This window comes from Saccopteryx bilineata, chromosome 2 (genome assembly GCF_036850765.1).
Source record: "Saccopteryx bilineata isolate mSacBil1 chromosome 2, mSacBil1_pri_phased_curated, whole genome shotgun sequence".
NCBI classification, from domain to species: Eukaryota; Metazoa; Chordata; class Mammalia; order Chiroptera; family Emballonuridae; genus Saccopteryx; species Saccopteryx bilineata.
This window is the reverse complement of record NC_089491.1, coordinates 257,904,167-257,917,354: the sequence shown is the minus strand read 5'-3', so window position 1 is coordinate 257,917,354 and position 13,188 is coordinate 257,904,167. Positions and strand designations below refer to the sequence as shown.

The 13,188-nt window shown below is 50.8% G+C and overlaps 1 protein-coding gene across 6 annotated transcripts in view; it reads right to left on the bottom strand.

Annotated features, from left to right (window-relative positions):
- The window catches only part of AP1B1 (adaptor related protein complex 1 subunit beta 1), a 66,902-nt gene that overhangs the window by 10,568 nt on the left and 43,146 nt on the right, over window positions 1–13,188 (bottom strand). For 5 of the 6 annotated variants that reach the window (XM_066260201.1, XM_066260200.1, XM_066260199.1 and 2 more), the window contains 9 exons: window positions 12,940–13,060; window positions 12,397–12,492; window positions 11,290–11,405; window positions 10,779–10,944; window positions 3,290–3,388; window positions 2,596–2,855; window positions 1,762–1,963; window positions 952–972; window positions 178–321 (listed from right to left, as the gene is read on the bottom strand). In XM_066260201.1, the coding sequence (XP_066116298.1) occupies window positions 178–321; window positions 952–972; window positions 1,762–1,963; window positions 2,596–2,855; window positions 3,290–3,388; window positions 10,779–10,944; window positions 11,290–11,405; window positions 12,397–12,492; window positions 12,940–13,060 (1,225 nt within the window). The remainder of the gene's footprint in view (window positions 1–177; window positions 322–951; window positions 973–1,761; window positions 1,964–2,595; window positions 2,856–3,289; window positions 3,389–10,778; window positions 10,945–11,289; window positions 11,406–12,396; window positions 12,493–12,939; window positions 13,061–13,188) is intronic. The other variant, XM_066260204.1, reaches the window with a different exon arrangement.

Sequence of the window (13,188 nt, the reverse complement as noted above, 5' to 3'; positions counted from 1 at the left end):
TCTGCCTTGTGCTCCCACAGCCCATGGCTGACTTTGGCATCGTGTGGGCAAACTGCTGCTCCTAGAGCCCATCCCCACTGGCCTGAGCAGATTCTGCAGAATGAGCCATTTAAGGTGCCGGCACATCGATCTCTAACTCCTCTCTGCTCCTGCCATGAAAGGAGGCATGGTACTTACTGCTTTGGGGGCCACGTATGATCCTGACAGGTTGCCCACGCCACTGGTCAGGTCAAAGAGGTCACTCAGGCCGCTGCCCATGGGTGCACCTAGGTTGGCTGGTACTGCTGCTGCTGGGGGTGCCACAAAGTTGGGGCCCCCAATCTGGAAAGAAAGAGAAGAAGTCAGAGGCAGGCACCTGAGGCAGGGTTGTCAGGGGTCTGGGATGAGTGTAGCCACCTGGCTCTTTAGAAAATAGGGAGGGCAGGCCAGGAGGGGGTCCCACAAGGCTGCTGTCACATCAACTCTAAGTTGTAGGAACAAGACAAAGTGAGGTGCGTGGAGAAGAGAGGCTGAACCCCCCTATGCCCTGCAAATCTCAAGCCTTAGGGGTAACCTCTGGGAAAGCTGGGGACACCTGCAAACTGATGCTCAGTCCATGGATAAAAGGGGTATCTGAGGCACACTGCTGTGAGGGGGCCGGTCAGGGAGATGGGAGTGTGCCCTCTAGGATACCACAGAGGGGCCGTGGGGGCAGAGAGGGCCAGCGATCTTCAGGATGACAAGCAATTCTATCATAGGATAGTGAGGATGAGATGAGGAATTCAAGGCCTTGGGGGCCCAGTGGCAGCTGGACACCAAGCGGTCAGAGCAGAGGCTGCCAGGACACTGGACAAAAGGCCCGGGATCAGCAGGGAGGGACTGCTCTGACATCATCTGACCCTTAGGATGTTAGACCAGCTCTCTCAGGAGGAGCAGGGACAAAGGCTTGGTGACGCAAGGGTTGAACCGTACCCCTTCAGGCTCATCCCCCATCTCCAAGCAGAAGCAGGCAGGGTGAAGAGAACAGGCAGCCACACGCAGAGAGAAAAGCCAGGGAAGAAGACACAGAGAGAGACCAGGGGGAGAAGGGAGAGAAAGAGGGAAAGAGAGAAAAGATTAGTTACTGCTGCTCCATCTGAGGTAAGTCTGGTGCAAGGCAGTGCTGGGCCTAGGAGGGGCCCAGACTGTTCCTATGATGAGCACTGTGCTCCTAGCCTTACTCCACCACCTGAATCCTGTGCCACAGTCTTGGGGACCTGAGCCAGGATGGCTAAGTGACATGGGCTCTGCTGCCCCCTCTACATTGCTCTATTAGCTGCCTGAAGAAGTTCCATGGAGATATCCAGGCCAGTCTCACCACCCCCTTCCTACAGGGGAGAACTGTCCCTGACTCTAATGGGCCTCTCGCAGGCCTGCAGGGCTACTACCCCCAGCTGGGGATTTGGGGTTAAGTGGACACAGATCTGGCTCCTCTAGACTACAGGGTCAGACTCGAAGGAACTTATAAGACTTACAGGACTGGGCCTTACACTGCCCCAGGTCTCCTGGGGCTCAGCAGCCTGACAAAGGGCTGAGCCCTGTGTCTGCCATTTAGCAGCTGTGCCTCTTGAAGGGGTCTTCTGACCTCTGTAAGCCTCAGTTTTCTCACCTATAAGTAGGGAGCTACATCATCACCTTCACAGGCAGAGGTACCTGGTTGGCACCTAGCACAGAGAGGGTGCTCAAGGATTGCTCCTCTGAACATCATTGTCAATGTCATCCAGGGGGGTTCCCAGGACATACCAGGCTGTCAAGGCCACCGCCAAGAAGGTCCACAGCTCCCATTTGCACTGAGGAGGTGGCCAAGGGTGGGCCGCTCACTGGAGGGCCAAGGTCCAGGTTGAGGAGGTCCCCCAGCAGGTCACCCTGGGCAGGAATGACATCTGGCTGCTCCCCAGAGGGCGCTCCAGCAGGGGCTGTCTCAGGACTCTCCGTGCTCTCGCTCCTTTGAGGACACAGAAGGAAGAGGGTCGGGGGGGGGGGCAGACTGTCTCGGGGTGATCAGAGTCCCCAGTCTCTAGGATCCTCTCCCAGGATAGGCACTGAGTCTGCTCAGTGTCCCATAGGGGCTGTCTACATGCCTCCTCCTCCTCCTCCTCCCCATTCCCCTGCCTGATCCATTTTTCCACTCTCCGAGAGATGCAGCTTCATGGGAATGAGTATAGGGAGGGGTCGTCTATATTACCACTAAGCCCACTCTACAGAAAAGACTGGCCGCAGTCTCCAGAGGAGTGGCAGAGGAGGAAGGTAAGGACAGTGCTCTAGAATCAGACCAATCGGGTCTGAGCCCAGCCTCTGCTGGCTGTGGGATGCTGTACCAGGCAATCAAACTCTCCATGCCTACTGTCCTCGTCTATTAAGTGGGGACATCTCTCAGATCTGTTGCAAGGATCAAATGAGATCACTTAGTTACCATCTTGTATAGTAAGTGTTCAATAAAAAGTTGCTAGGGGAATTATAATTTCCCTCAGACTCAGGCCTTGCCAGAGGACATCACATGTAGCCTGAACACTTGTGCTATTGAACTAAAGGACCAGGTGGGGAGGCTCAGCCCAGCAACCAGCCCACTTCACTCACGAGGCGGTGCGCGGCGGCAGGCTCTTGTGCACAACGCCCCGGCCCCCCTCCACAAAGGCACTGGGCGGCTTGTGGTAGACAGAGGCCAGGGTGCCGATGTAGCAGATGAGTTCGTCCAGCAGTGTGGGCTCGATGAGGTCCGTCTCTTCTGAGATGAGCGGTTTCTCAGCCAATACCACCTCCTTGGCAGCCACTGGGTCGGTGGAGAGCAGACGCCAGTAGATGTAGCCGCGGTCCCGTAGGTCCGGGTTGTCTGAGTCCTTGGGGGCGCAATGGGAAGCTCATGAAACTCAGAGCAGAGCAGCCGGGTGAGGGGAAGGGGAAGTTTAAACAAACATGGAAACGTGGCCCAGCACCCTCCCCGTCACTTTCCACTGTAGCAGGCCATGCCCACTCCTATCTCCACTCCTGCCCCTCCACGGGCAATCTGCCCTTCTTGTCCTCATATAAACCCTCTGGTTCTTGTGGACTGTCCTCTCCACTCTCATTTACACAGTCTCAACTTCACCACCTGACCCCATTCCATCTTGATTTGTTTATGACTGAGTCCCTGAGCAGGGATCCTGGATTACTCTGGGGCCCAACCTACAATATGGTGCCACTCTTAGGGGCAAGACCACCCATGCCTGGCTCCGGGGACCAAAGCGCTCCCTGTGGAGTTAGCGCAGCACAGCAGGGAGGCGAGGGCACCCACCTGAGTGGCCAAGCTCAGGACCTGCTGTACCAGCTCCTGCGTCTCTGTTGGCTTCTTCAGAAAGAGTTTCACTATGGCCGTCAGCAGCTGTAGCTGGACCTGCAGCAGGGAGAAATGACAAGGAAGACGTGTGGGCTTCATGTGGGGATAGTAGGAAACCAAATGAGGGCCTTGAGGCAGAGAATGCTTCCCTAAGTTTGGGATGGTCACAAAACACAGATTAAGGCCAGTAGGGGTGTTGGTAGTGCTGAGTAGCCTAGACCAGTGGTCCCCAACCCCCAGGCCACGGACTGGTACCGGTCTGCAGAAAAAGAATAAATAACTTACATTATTTCCATTTAAGTCTGAACGATGTTTTATTTTTAAAAAATGACCAGATTCCCTCTGTTACATCCGTCTGACTCACTCTTGACGCTTGTCTGGGTCACGTGATGCATTTATCCGTCTAACCCTAAAGGCCGTTCCGTGAAAATATTTTCTGACATTAAACCGGTCCGTGGCCCAAAAGAGGTTGGGGACCACTGGCCTAGACTACTCAGGAAGGAGTGGCCACTGTACTATTTGGCAACCCGAGGCAGGCCGGGGACACTGCCAGCCCTAGGGTCCCAGAAACCTACTAGGGCCCCAGGCTTCTTGAGGGGCTTACAGCTTAAAAAGGCAATGTGTAGTTGGTAAGCTCCTGCTATTTTTTTTTGTGTGTGTGTGACAGAGACAGAGAAAGAGACAGATAGACTAGAAAGGAGAGAGATGAGAAGCATCAATTCTTCGTTGTGGCACCTTTAGTTGTTCATTGATTGTTTTCTTCTTCTTCTTTTTTTTTTTATTCATTTTAGAAAGGAGAGAGAGATAGAGAGAGAAGGGGGGGAGGAGCAGGAAGCATCAACTCCCATATGTGCCTTGACCAGGCAAGCCCGGGGTTTCGAACCAGCGACATCAGCATTTCCAGGTCGATGCTTTATCCACTGCGCCACCACAGGTCAGGCTGATTGTTTTCTCATACGTGCCTTGACTGGGGGCTATAGCAGAGCGAGTGACCCCTTGCTCAAGCCAGTGACCCTGCACTCAAGCTGGTGACCTCAGGGTTTCAAACCTGGATCCTCTGTGTCCCAGTCTGACATTCTATCCATTGTGCCACCGCCTAGTCAGCCAGTGAGGCCCAGGGGACTGGTCCAGTAGGGTCCACTCTCATTGAGGAGCTATGCTTCTACCAGAGTAGGGGAACATCCCTGCCCAGCCCTCTCTCAGCCTCCACCTGTTACTTGGCTCCTACCTTCACTTGAACTTGCCTCCTGCTGTTCTCAGCCTGGCCCACCTCCTCAATCCCCTGGGTCTCATGCTGACCCAGTCCCCACCCCATTCTTCTGCAGCCTCCTGCGCCCTCGTCAGTGCTGTCCCACAGTACGAAAAACACTTTCCAGCCACCAGGCCATCCCACGGAGAGAGCTTCTTGAGGGAAGAGTATGTCTGCCACAATTGTAGCCCTGGTTATTGTGCAATCTATGCCTAGTGCAGAGCAGGCACTTAAGGAAAACTTGCTGACCGAGAGAACACCTCTGAAAGAACAATTCTCTGCACATAGTCCTTCCTTAGTCACATCTCATTTTGTCGGTCCTGGGACTAGAGGGCAGCCTGAGGGCTCCTGAGCCACGGCTGTGCCAGGGACAGACCAGTGGCAAAGGGTGGGGGTGGAGCTGGCAGCACAGCCTGGGCCTGCCCAGCAGAAAAGCACTTACAGAAACAAATGGAGCAATTACCCTCGTACACAGGGTGGGCTGACAGGAAGTAGGGTGGGGGGGATGTGGTCTGTTTCTGGGAGTCATAGGTTGTGCATTGTCCTGCAATTTGGTGACACATGGGCCAATGGTAGAGGAGCAGTGAGCTGGCTATTTTCAAGGCAGGAGGTGGCTCAGAAACTGGCTTCCAGCCCTGGTTCTAGCCCCTGGCTGGGCAACATAGACAAAGCCACTTACCCTCAGTCAGCAAGGGAGAGGTATGGCCTACTTCACAGGGTTCTTGTGAGCTCTGAACATGGTAATTTATGGCAGCTGACTTAGAGCTAGAGTTAGATCACACCTCAACTGAAGTCTGATTCTATCACTTCTCAGCTAGGTGACCCTGCACAAGTCATTTAATTTCTCTGAGTGTGTTTCCTCATCTATAAAATATGTATAACCCTCATAGGGTTAATGGAAGAGTCACCAGGACAACAAATGTAAAGAAACTATCATGTATTCTGTTCAACACACAACAGGTGTCATCATCACTGTTAATATCAGCATGGCCACCACACAGGAACTCTTTACCAAGTCTTGCCCAGCCCAGGTCAGCTGTCTGCCTGAAATCCCTCATCACCGTCTGGTGTGCTACGCCGCCTGGGAGCTCTGGCTACTGGCCCAACTCCTTTCAACCCTAGCAGCAGCCCTCCTGCAATGATGCCGCTGCCCCTGCCACCCAGGTAGGGGCCAGACACAGGCTGGGCTGACAACACTTTCTGAGCATCCTGCCCATGGCTAGAAAGGACAAGGGGCCTAGAAAAGGGGGCTCGAAGTGACAATCTAAAATAAGTACCCAAACTATAAAGCACTGAACAAGTATTTGTATAAAAGCTTTGAACTGGCCCTGGCCAGTTGGCTCAGTGGTAGAGCGTCAGCCTGGCGTGCAGGAGTCCTGGGTTCGATTTCCGGCCAGGGCACACAGGAGAGGCGCCCATCTGCTTCTCCACCCCTCCCCCTCCCCTTCCTCTCTGTCTCTCTCTTCCCCTCCCGCAGCCAAGGCTCCAATGGAGCAAAGTTTGCCCGGGCACTGAGGATGGCTCTGTGGCCTCTGCCTCAGGCGCTAAAATGGCTCTGGTTGCGGCAGAGCGACGCCCCAAGATGGGCAGAGCATCACTCCCTGGTGGGCATGCCGGGTGGATCCTGGTCGGGAGCATGCGGGAGTCTGTCTGACTGCCTCCCCATTTCCAGCTTCGGAAAAATAAAAAAAAAAAAACCCAAAAAACAAAACAAAACAAAAAAAGCTTTGAACTGTGTTGTGAACCCAGGAGACAAAGGGAGCAGGCCAGTTAATTAAAACACCACCACCACACAGCTACTGTTTGCTGAGCACTGGAGTGGGCAGTTTACACATATAACCCAGGAAGCTCTGCAGGAGCCCTGTGCCAGAGACAAAGGAATGGGCTTGCTAAGGTGAACTCACTCCAGGTTACCCTGTAACAGGGAAGGAACCTTGATTTGATTCCTCACCCCAGGCTCCTGTTCAACTTTCCCTTGTCTGACTCTAATCTGGACTCTTTAGTGGGCTTTGCTAAAGGAAAAAGGCTGCAAAAGATTTACTCTAATATCTGGGTAGAACCCCCCCCCCCAGGATATCCTCTGCAATAGTCCCAGGCAGGGCTTGATGGCAGGGGTAGAAACCATCCCAGGTCAGGCTTTGCTTCTCAGAGACAAGAAAGGCTCGTGCAGCCTGACCTGTGGTGGCGCAGTGGGATAAAGCATTGACCTGGAAATGCTGAGGTCGCCGGTTCAAAACCCTGAGCTTGCCTGGTCAAGGCACATATGGGAGTTGATGCTTCCAGCTCCTCCCTCCCTTCTCTCTCTCTGTCTCTCCCTCTCCTCTCTAAAATGAATAAATAAAAAAAAAAAAAAAAAAAGAAAGAAAGGCTCGTGCAGTGAAAGGGAAGGCAGCCCAAGGCGAGGCTGGCAGCTGCATTGGGCAGGCGGCAGTGAGTGTCGATGGGAATTATTACTATTATTTTGTATTGGACATCTGTTATTTTTGCTCACCCAGCATCAATTCTGTCTTCTGGTAATAGAAATGCTGGCTTTCCTTCAAAGAATTGTTCTTCTCCCCGCCCCTTGCAATCCAGGGATGTGTGTCTGACAGACCCTGCCAGAGTCACAGTGACTGGCTCAGGACAATGCAAACAGGCCTGGATTGTCACTGGAACTACAGAGGGCAAAGTAATTGAAGGAGTCTCTAAGTTATGGTCTGGAACTGTGTACTCCCCGTGGGCCCCACTTATGGGAGCCTGCCCAAGGGAGAAGCCACCCCAGAAAGGCAGACAGCCAGGACGCCATCATCTGAGCACCTTCACAAACAAGTGCTAGAGGGCACACTCCTGGCACTTATCAGCTATAGGAGTGAGTTGGTCCCCTTTTATGTCTGGACCCATTTGTTTTTAAACCAATTGTGACCAACACCAACACTACCACTAATAAATGCTTATCATCAGCTGGGCACATGGTAGGGACTTTACACAGGCATCCCATTCAACTGACACAGCAAGATGAGGGGTAGTCTTATGATCCTTTTATAAACAGGTAACAGGCTCTGAGAAGTGAAGGACTGCCATAAAGCCAGTGAGCCAGCAAGGGGCAGAAAAGGGGTCTGAACTCTGGGATCTTCAACAGCAAGGCCTGTGTCCTGACCTGCTGGCTTACACTGCCCCGTTGGGAGAGCCAGGATCCTTTGTGCTTACAAACAGATGTTTTAAAGGCCCCCATGCATGACAGTTCCCAGAAAAGGGAATATAAATGAAAAGATGCTGCTCAACCCACTCAGAACAGACATAAACCAAGCTACTACACATCACTGTACCAGCTGTCATCTATCAAATTGGCAAAAATAAAGTTAGAGGCTGGCCAGGAGGTGAGGGAAGGGCTATCCACCTATGAGCCAGGAGTGTAAATCAGAACAATCTCTATAGGGAAATCTCCAAAACACAGGCCCTTTACCAAGCATTCTGCTCCTAAGAATTTATCCCCCAGCTATACTTGCAGATGTGCCTCACACAGGTAATTTGTGGCACTACTGATGAAAAGAGCAGAAGGCTGACACATCTTCATCAGTTAAATAAACATGGAAGCTCTGCATGAAGGAATCCTATGCAGCTGTAAAAGGTTCTCATAAATTAATAATGGCAGGGCCTGACCTGTGGTGGCACAGTGGATAAAGTGTCAACCTAGAAACGCTGAGGTTGCTGGTTCAAAACCCTGGGCTTGCCTGGTCAAGGCACATATGGGAGTTGATGCTTTCTGCTCCTCCCCCCTTCTCTCTCTCTCTCTCCTCCCTCTTTATAATGAATAAATAAAATCTTTAAAAAAAAAAATTAATAATGGCAGGACCTACACATATGTTTTTAAGGGAAAAAGGACAGGTGATGAACAATTAAAAATTTTTTTTGTGTGTGTGACAGAGACAGAGAGAGGAACAGACAGACTGGAAGGGAGATGAGAAACATCAATTCTCCATTGTGGCACCCTAGTTTCTCAGTGATTGCCCTCTCATATATGCCTTGACCGGGGGGCTACAGCAGACCGAGTGACCCCCTTGCTCTAGCCAGAGACCCTGGATTTAAGCTGATGAGCCTTGCTCAAACCAGATGAGCCCGCGCTCAAACTGGCGACCTCGGGGTTTCGAACCTGGGTCCTCTGCATCCCAGTCTGACGCTCTATCCATTGCACCACCACCTGGTCAGGCTGAACAATTTGAATTTGTATAATACACAACAACTAGTGTTTAAAAATAAATGAAAAAGAAATATATATATACCTTTGATCCTTATTTGCAGAGTCTATGTTTGCAAATCTGCCTACTTAGTAAAATGTACTTGTAACCCCAAATTCAATGTTCATGGCACTGTCATGGTCATTCACAAACATGTGCAGAGCAGTGCAAAGTTTCAGCTGCCTGACACACACATTCCTAGTTGAGGTCAAATGAGGCAACACTCTGCCTTCCTGTTTCACTTCTCACATTATAAACAAATGTCCTTTTCACAGTTGACTTAGTGCCACATCTTTCACATTTTGGTGCTTTTTGTAGGTGATCTGTGTTTAAAATGGCTCCCAAAGCCTGACCTATGGTGGTGCAGTGGATAAAGCAACTGGAATGCTGAGGTTGCCAATTCAAAACCCTGGTCTTGCCTGGTCAAGGCACATATGAGAAGCAACTGCTTCTTGCTCCTCCCTCTCTTCCTCTTTCTTCTCTCTCTCAAATCAACAAATAAATTATAAAATTAAATAAATAAAACAAAATGGCCCCCAAGTGTAGCGCTGAAGGGCTGACTAGTATTCCTAAGTACAAGAAGGCTACAATGTGCCTTATGGAGAAAATACATAGATAAGCTTTGTTTAGGCATAAGTTATAGTGCTGCTGGCCATGGTTTCCATGTGAATGAATCGACAATGTAGGTTAAATAAAGTGTCTTTAAACAGAAACATAAGTATAACAAAATTATGTATTGACGAGTAGACAAAACTGTTGGGATCAGAGGCTCATAGGAACCCAACTCTGTATTCCTTCCAGGAGCAATGACTTAGTACTTACTTGCTAACTCAGTGTTTGTGGTAACTTTACAAAACATAAAAACCACAAATAACACCTGACCAGCCAGTGGCGCAGTGGATAGAGCATTGGATTGGGATGCTCTTGAACCCAGGTTCGAGACCCTGAGGTTGCCAGCTTGAGTGCGGGCTCATCTGGCTTGAGAAAAAAAGCTCACCAGTTTGGACCCAAGGTCGCTGGCTCGAGCAAAGGGTCACTCAGTCTGCTGAAGGCCCGCGGTCAAGGCACATATGAGAAAGCAATCAATGAACTAAGGTGTCGCAACGAAAAACCGATGATTGATGCTTCTCGTCTCTCTCCGTTCCTGGCTGTCTGTCCCTATCTATCCCTCTCTCTGACTCTCCCTCTGTCCCTGTAAAAACAAAAAACAAAAAAAACAAGCCTGACCTGTGGTGGCACAGTGGGTTAAAGCGTTGACCTGGAACACTGAGGTCGCTGGTTCAAAACCTGGGCTTGCCCAGTCAAGGCACATATGGGAGTTGATGCTTCCTGCTCCTCCCCCTTCTCTCTCTCTCTCTCTCTCTCTTTCCCTCCCTCTCTCTTTCTCTACTCTCTGAAAAAATAATTGAATAAATAAAGTCTTTTAAAAAGTAAAAATATAAATGCTGAAACTTTAAAACAAAAACAAAAAAACAAAACAAAAAACCCAAATAACAATAATCAATCATGTATGTATACGTTACACATATAGAGGTATGTGTATACCTGCTGATGCATTCCTGAACTCTGTCTGGAAGTATCTCTGAGAAATCAATAAATAACATTGGTGATCTCTGGGAGAACTGGTAGCCAGAGAAATGGTGGAAAAGAGAATTTTCACTATATATATTCTTTTGTATCTTCAATGTATTAACTATCCAAAGAAAAATATAAAAACAAAACCAGAAAGTTTTTCCCGCTTTCAGTGCAACCATCAGACCACTCTCACACACCCGCCTTAGGCATGGCAAGGTGGGAAGAAGAGGGGCATGCCGGTCAGCTGCACTTCACTTACCCCTGTCCATACCATCAATGCAGTTAGTAAGGGCAAGGCTCTGGGGCCTGCTGGCGGAGGGGAGGCTATCAGAGCAGTACGGACCACAGAGGTGCCAAGCTGACAGTCAGAACCTACCCCTGGCTTGAGCTGGCATGCTCGATGGCTCACCTGGGTGCTCTCATCATGGAAGCCCTCGAGGAAGCTCTCTAGCAGCTCGTCCGCATTGTCGATCCGCTCAGCATACTCGCCTACAATCCAGATCATGGCAGCCCGGGCCTCAGGCTCATCCAGGGAGTCCAGGTTCTCGCACAGCGTGGCGATCACACTCTCGTACCTGGAGGCCAGCGCAAAGAAGGCAAGTGAGCACTGAAGGAGCCCAGGCAACTTGGAGGCCCAGCAGAGGCCAAGAGAGACAAGCAGATGTTCTGCAAGACCCCAAGGGTGTGCTGAGTAAAGGGATTTGAGTATTATCTGTTACATCTTAGTTCTTATTTTGGTCTGGGGAGAGCAGAGGAGAGGTGGCTCAGAAGAAATAAGAAAAAAACCCAAGGTTTTCTTTTGAAAATGCTTTATATGGCAGAGTAATAAAGAAGGGAGAGAGGTTCCTCCCTGATTTTCCTCCCCACCATCCCTGTCCCCAGCAAACACATCAGCCTCACTGGGAGGGGTGGGCACATACTTGTTGGGGTACTTGCGGAAGATGTCCTTAATGACTACAATGGCTTCCTGGACCACGTAGTTGACCTTGGTCTGGATGAGATCGAGCAGCGTGCTCACACAGCGCTCCGCAGATTGCTGTGTGGGGAGAGAAGAGTGTGGGCAAGGCCCCTGCAACCCTTTCCAATAGAACTAAGAACTGTGCCTTGGCTAAGGGCTTACCACGCCTTACCCACCTTCCTTGTCACAGTGGGAGAATAGAACACTGACCCCAGGTAACGGGAAAGAATGAGTGCAAAATGATGGCCTCGGCACAGCAAGGACACAGGGAGACAGAATCAGATGGAGGAGAAGGCCAGCCGAGTTTCTGAGAGTGGGGAAAGTCCTTGGAGTTCCTCCAGGCCAAGCCCTGAGGGCAGAGTGCCTGTGCTCCAGCCTGACCTCATCTCACTTCTGCTTGTTTCCCAAAATGGTCTCCTGTGACAAAAACGCTTAAAAAAGCTGTTTGGATACCCTCTTCATCCCCATTCCAACCTGCTGCACTAATGCCCTTGTGGGAGAGATTTCTCAGGATGCCATCACAGGCGCCTCAGGGAAAATGACATAGGGGCTAGGGTGACCAGCTGTCCCAGGATCCCCTAGCCTCCAGTGGACTCATTTAAGGAGAGTTAGCTCTGTGGTTAAGGAATACCTCCATAGGCAGAGAATGGAACGGATGAAATTCAGACACAAGCATCTCTAGAGCCCTTGGGAGCTTGGAGAAAAGGGGTACATGGACAGCTGAATCATGACACCTGCCAAAACCTCTGATAGGCACAGCCCCTGATGCAAATCTCCAGGAAGTGAATGCTAAGTCTACCAGGGCCATGACCAGCTGGGGCTGCCCGTCCTCTTAGCTAACGCAGCTGAAGAATCCATGATTATCATGGTTCATTTCATTTGCAATAACTCAAAGGCCTAAAGGAAATTACAGAATGAGAATAAGCTCAACTGCCGGACTCCGGCAGTGACCCTCAAGCCTTTCTGGCCCACGAGAAGCTGGCAGATTCTGCTAAATCAGACTGGTTTCCTGGTTTCAGCTACCTTCCCCTCGTCTTTCCCAGCTGAGGACAAAGTCCCAGAGCCTTACCTCCACCTTGATGGCGCAGCGGCCAATGGCTCGCACAGCCTTCCGTACAAAGTCCACGTCCACTTCTGTTGCATACTCTTTAAGCTCTGCCAAGACCTGTGGCCCAGAACGAGAGGTTGGAGGGGATCTAGTAAGGCAACCACCTGGAACACCCCGGGCAGTGGGGTTGCAGAGCCAAGAAGGATGGAATTCTGCCTCTTGCTAGAGGTGGAAGGCCCAAGGGAGGGAGAAAGCTGTCAGGTGCCCCAAGAGAAAAGCAAGGAAGAAAAACTAAAAAGCCCTTGTTTAGGTTGACATAGCTAACAACATACCCACCTAACTACCACTTTTCCATGGGTGGTTAAATACTAATAGGAGAACAAATTCTTTATCACTTAACATTTGTTGCATGCTTGTTTCCAGAGCCCCATGCCCTGTGCTAAGCACTCTTCATGGATGAACTGTTAACAGTGAGAACAGACAGCCTGCCCAGAGACCAGAGCTCACTGGTGGTGTTGCTGTCCGACACCAAAGCCCGTGCCCCAGCTGCCACCCTCTGCTGACCTGGGCGATGTTGGCCTGGGAGGCCAGGCGGATCATGATGTCCAGCTTCTCTAGCTTCACATAGATGGGGTCATTGTACTTCACGAAGAAGACTTTCATCTCGTGCTTCAGGATCTCAGGCCTGGTGGTGGGGCAGGATTGCCCGAAGAGCAAAAAGCAAGCCATAAGCCCTGTGACAGAACCTCTTCCACATTTGCTGGGGCATTTCTGGGGTGTGAGGTGGAGCCTGACATCCATGAAGGCATTCAC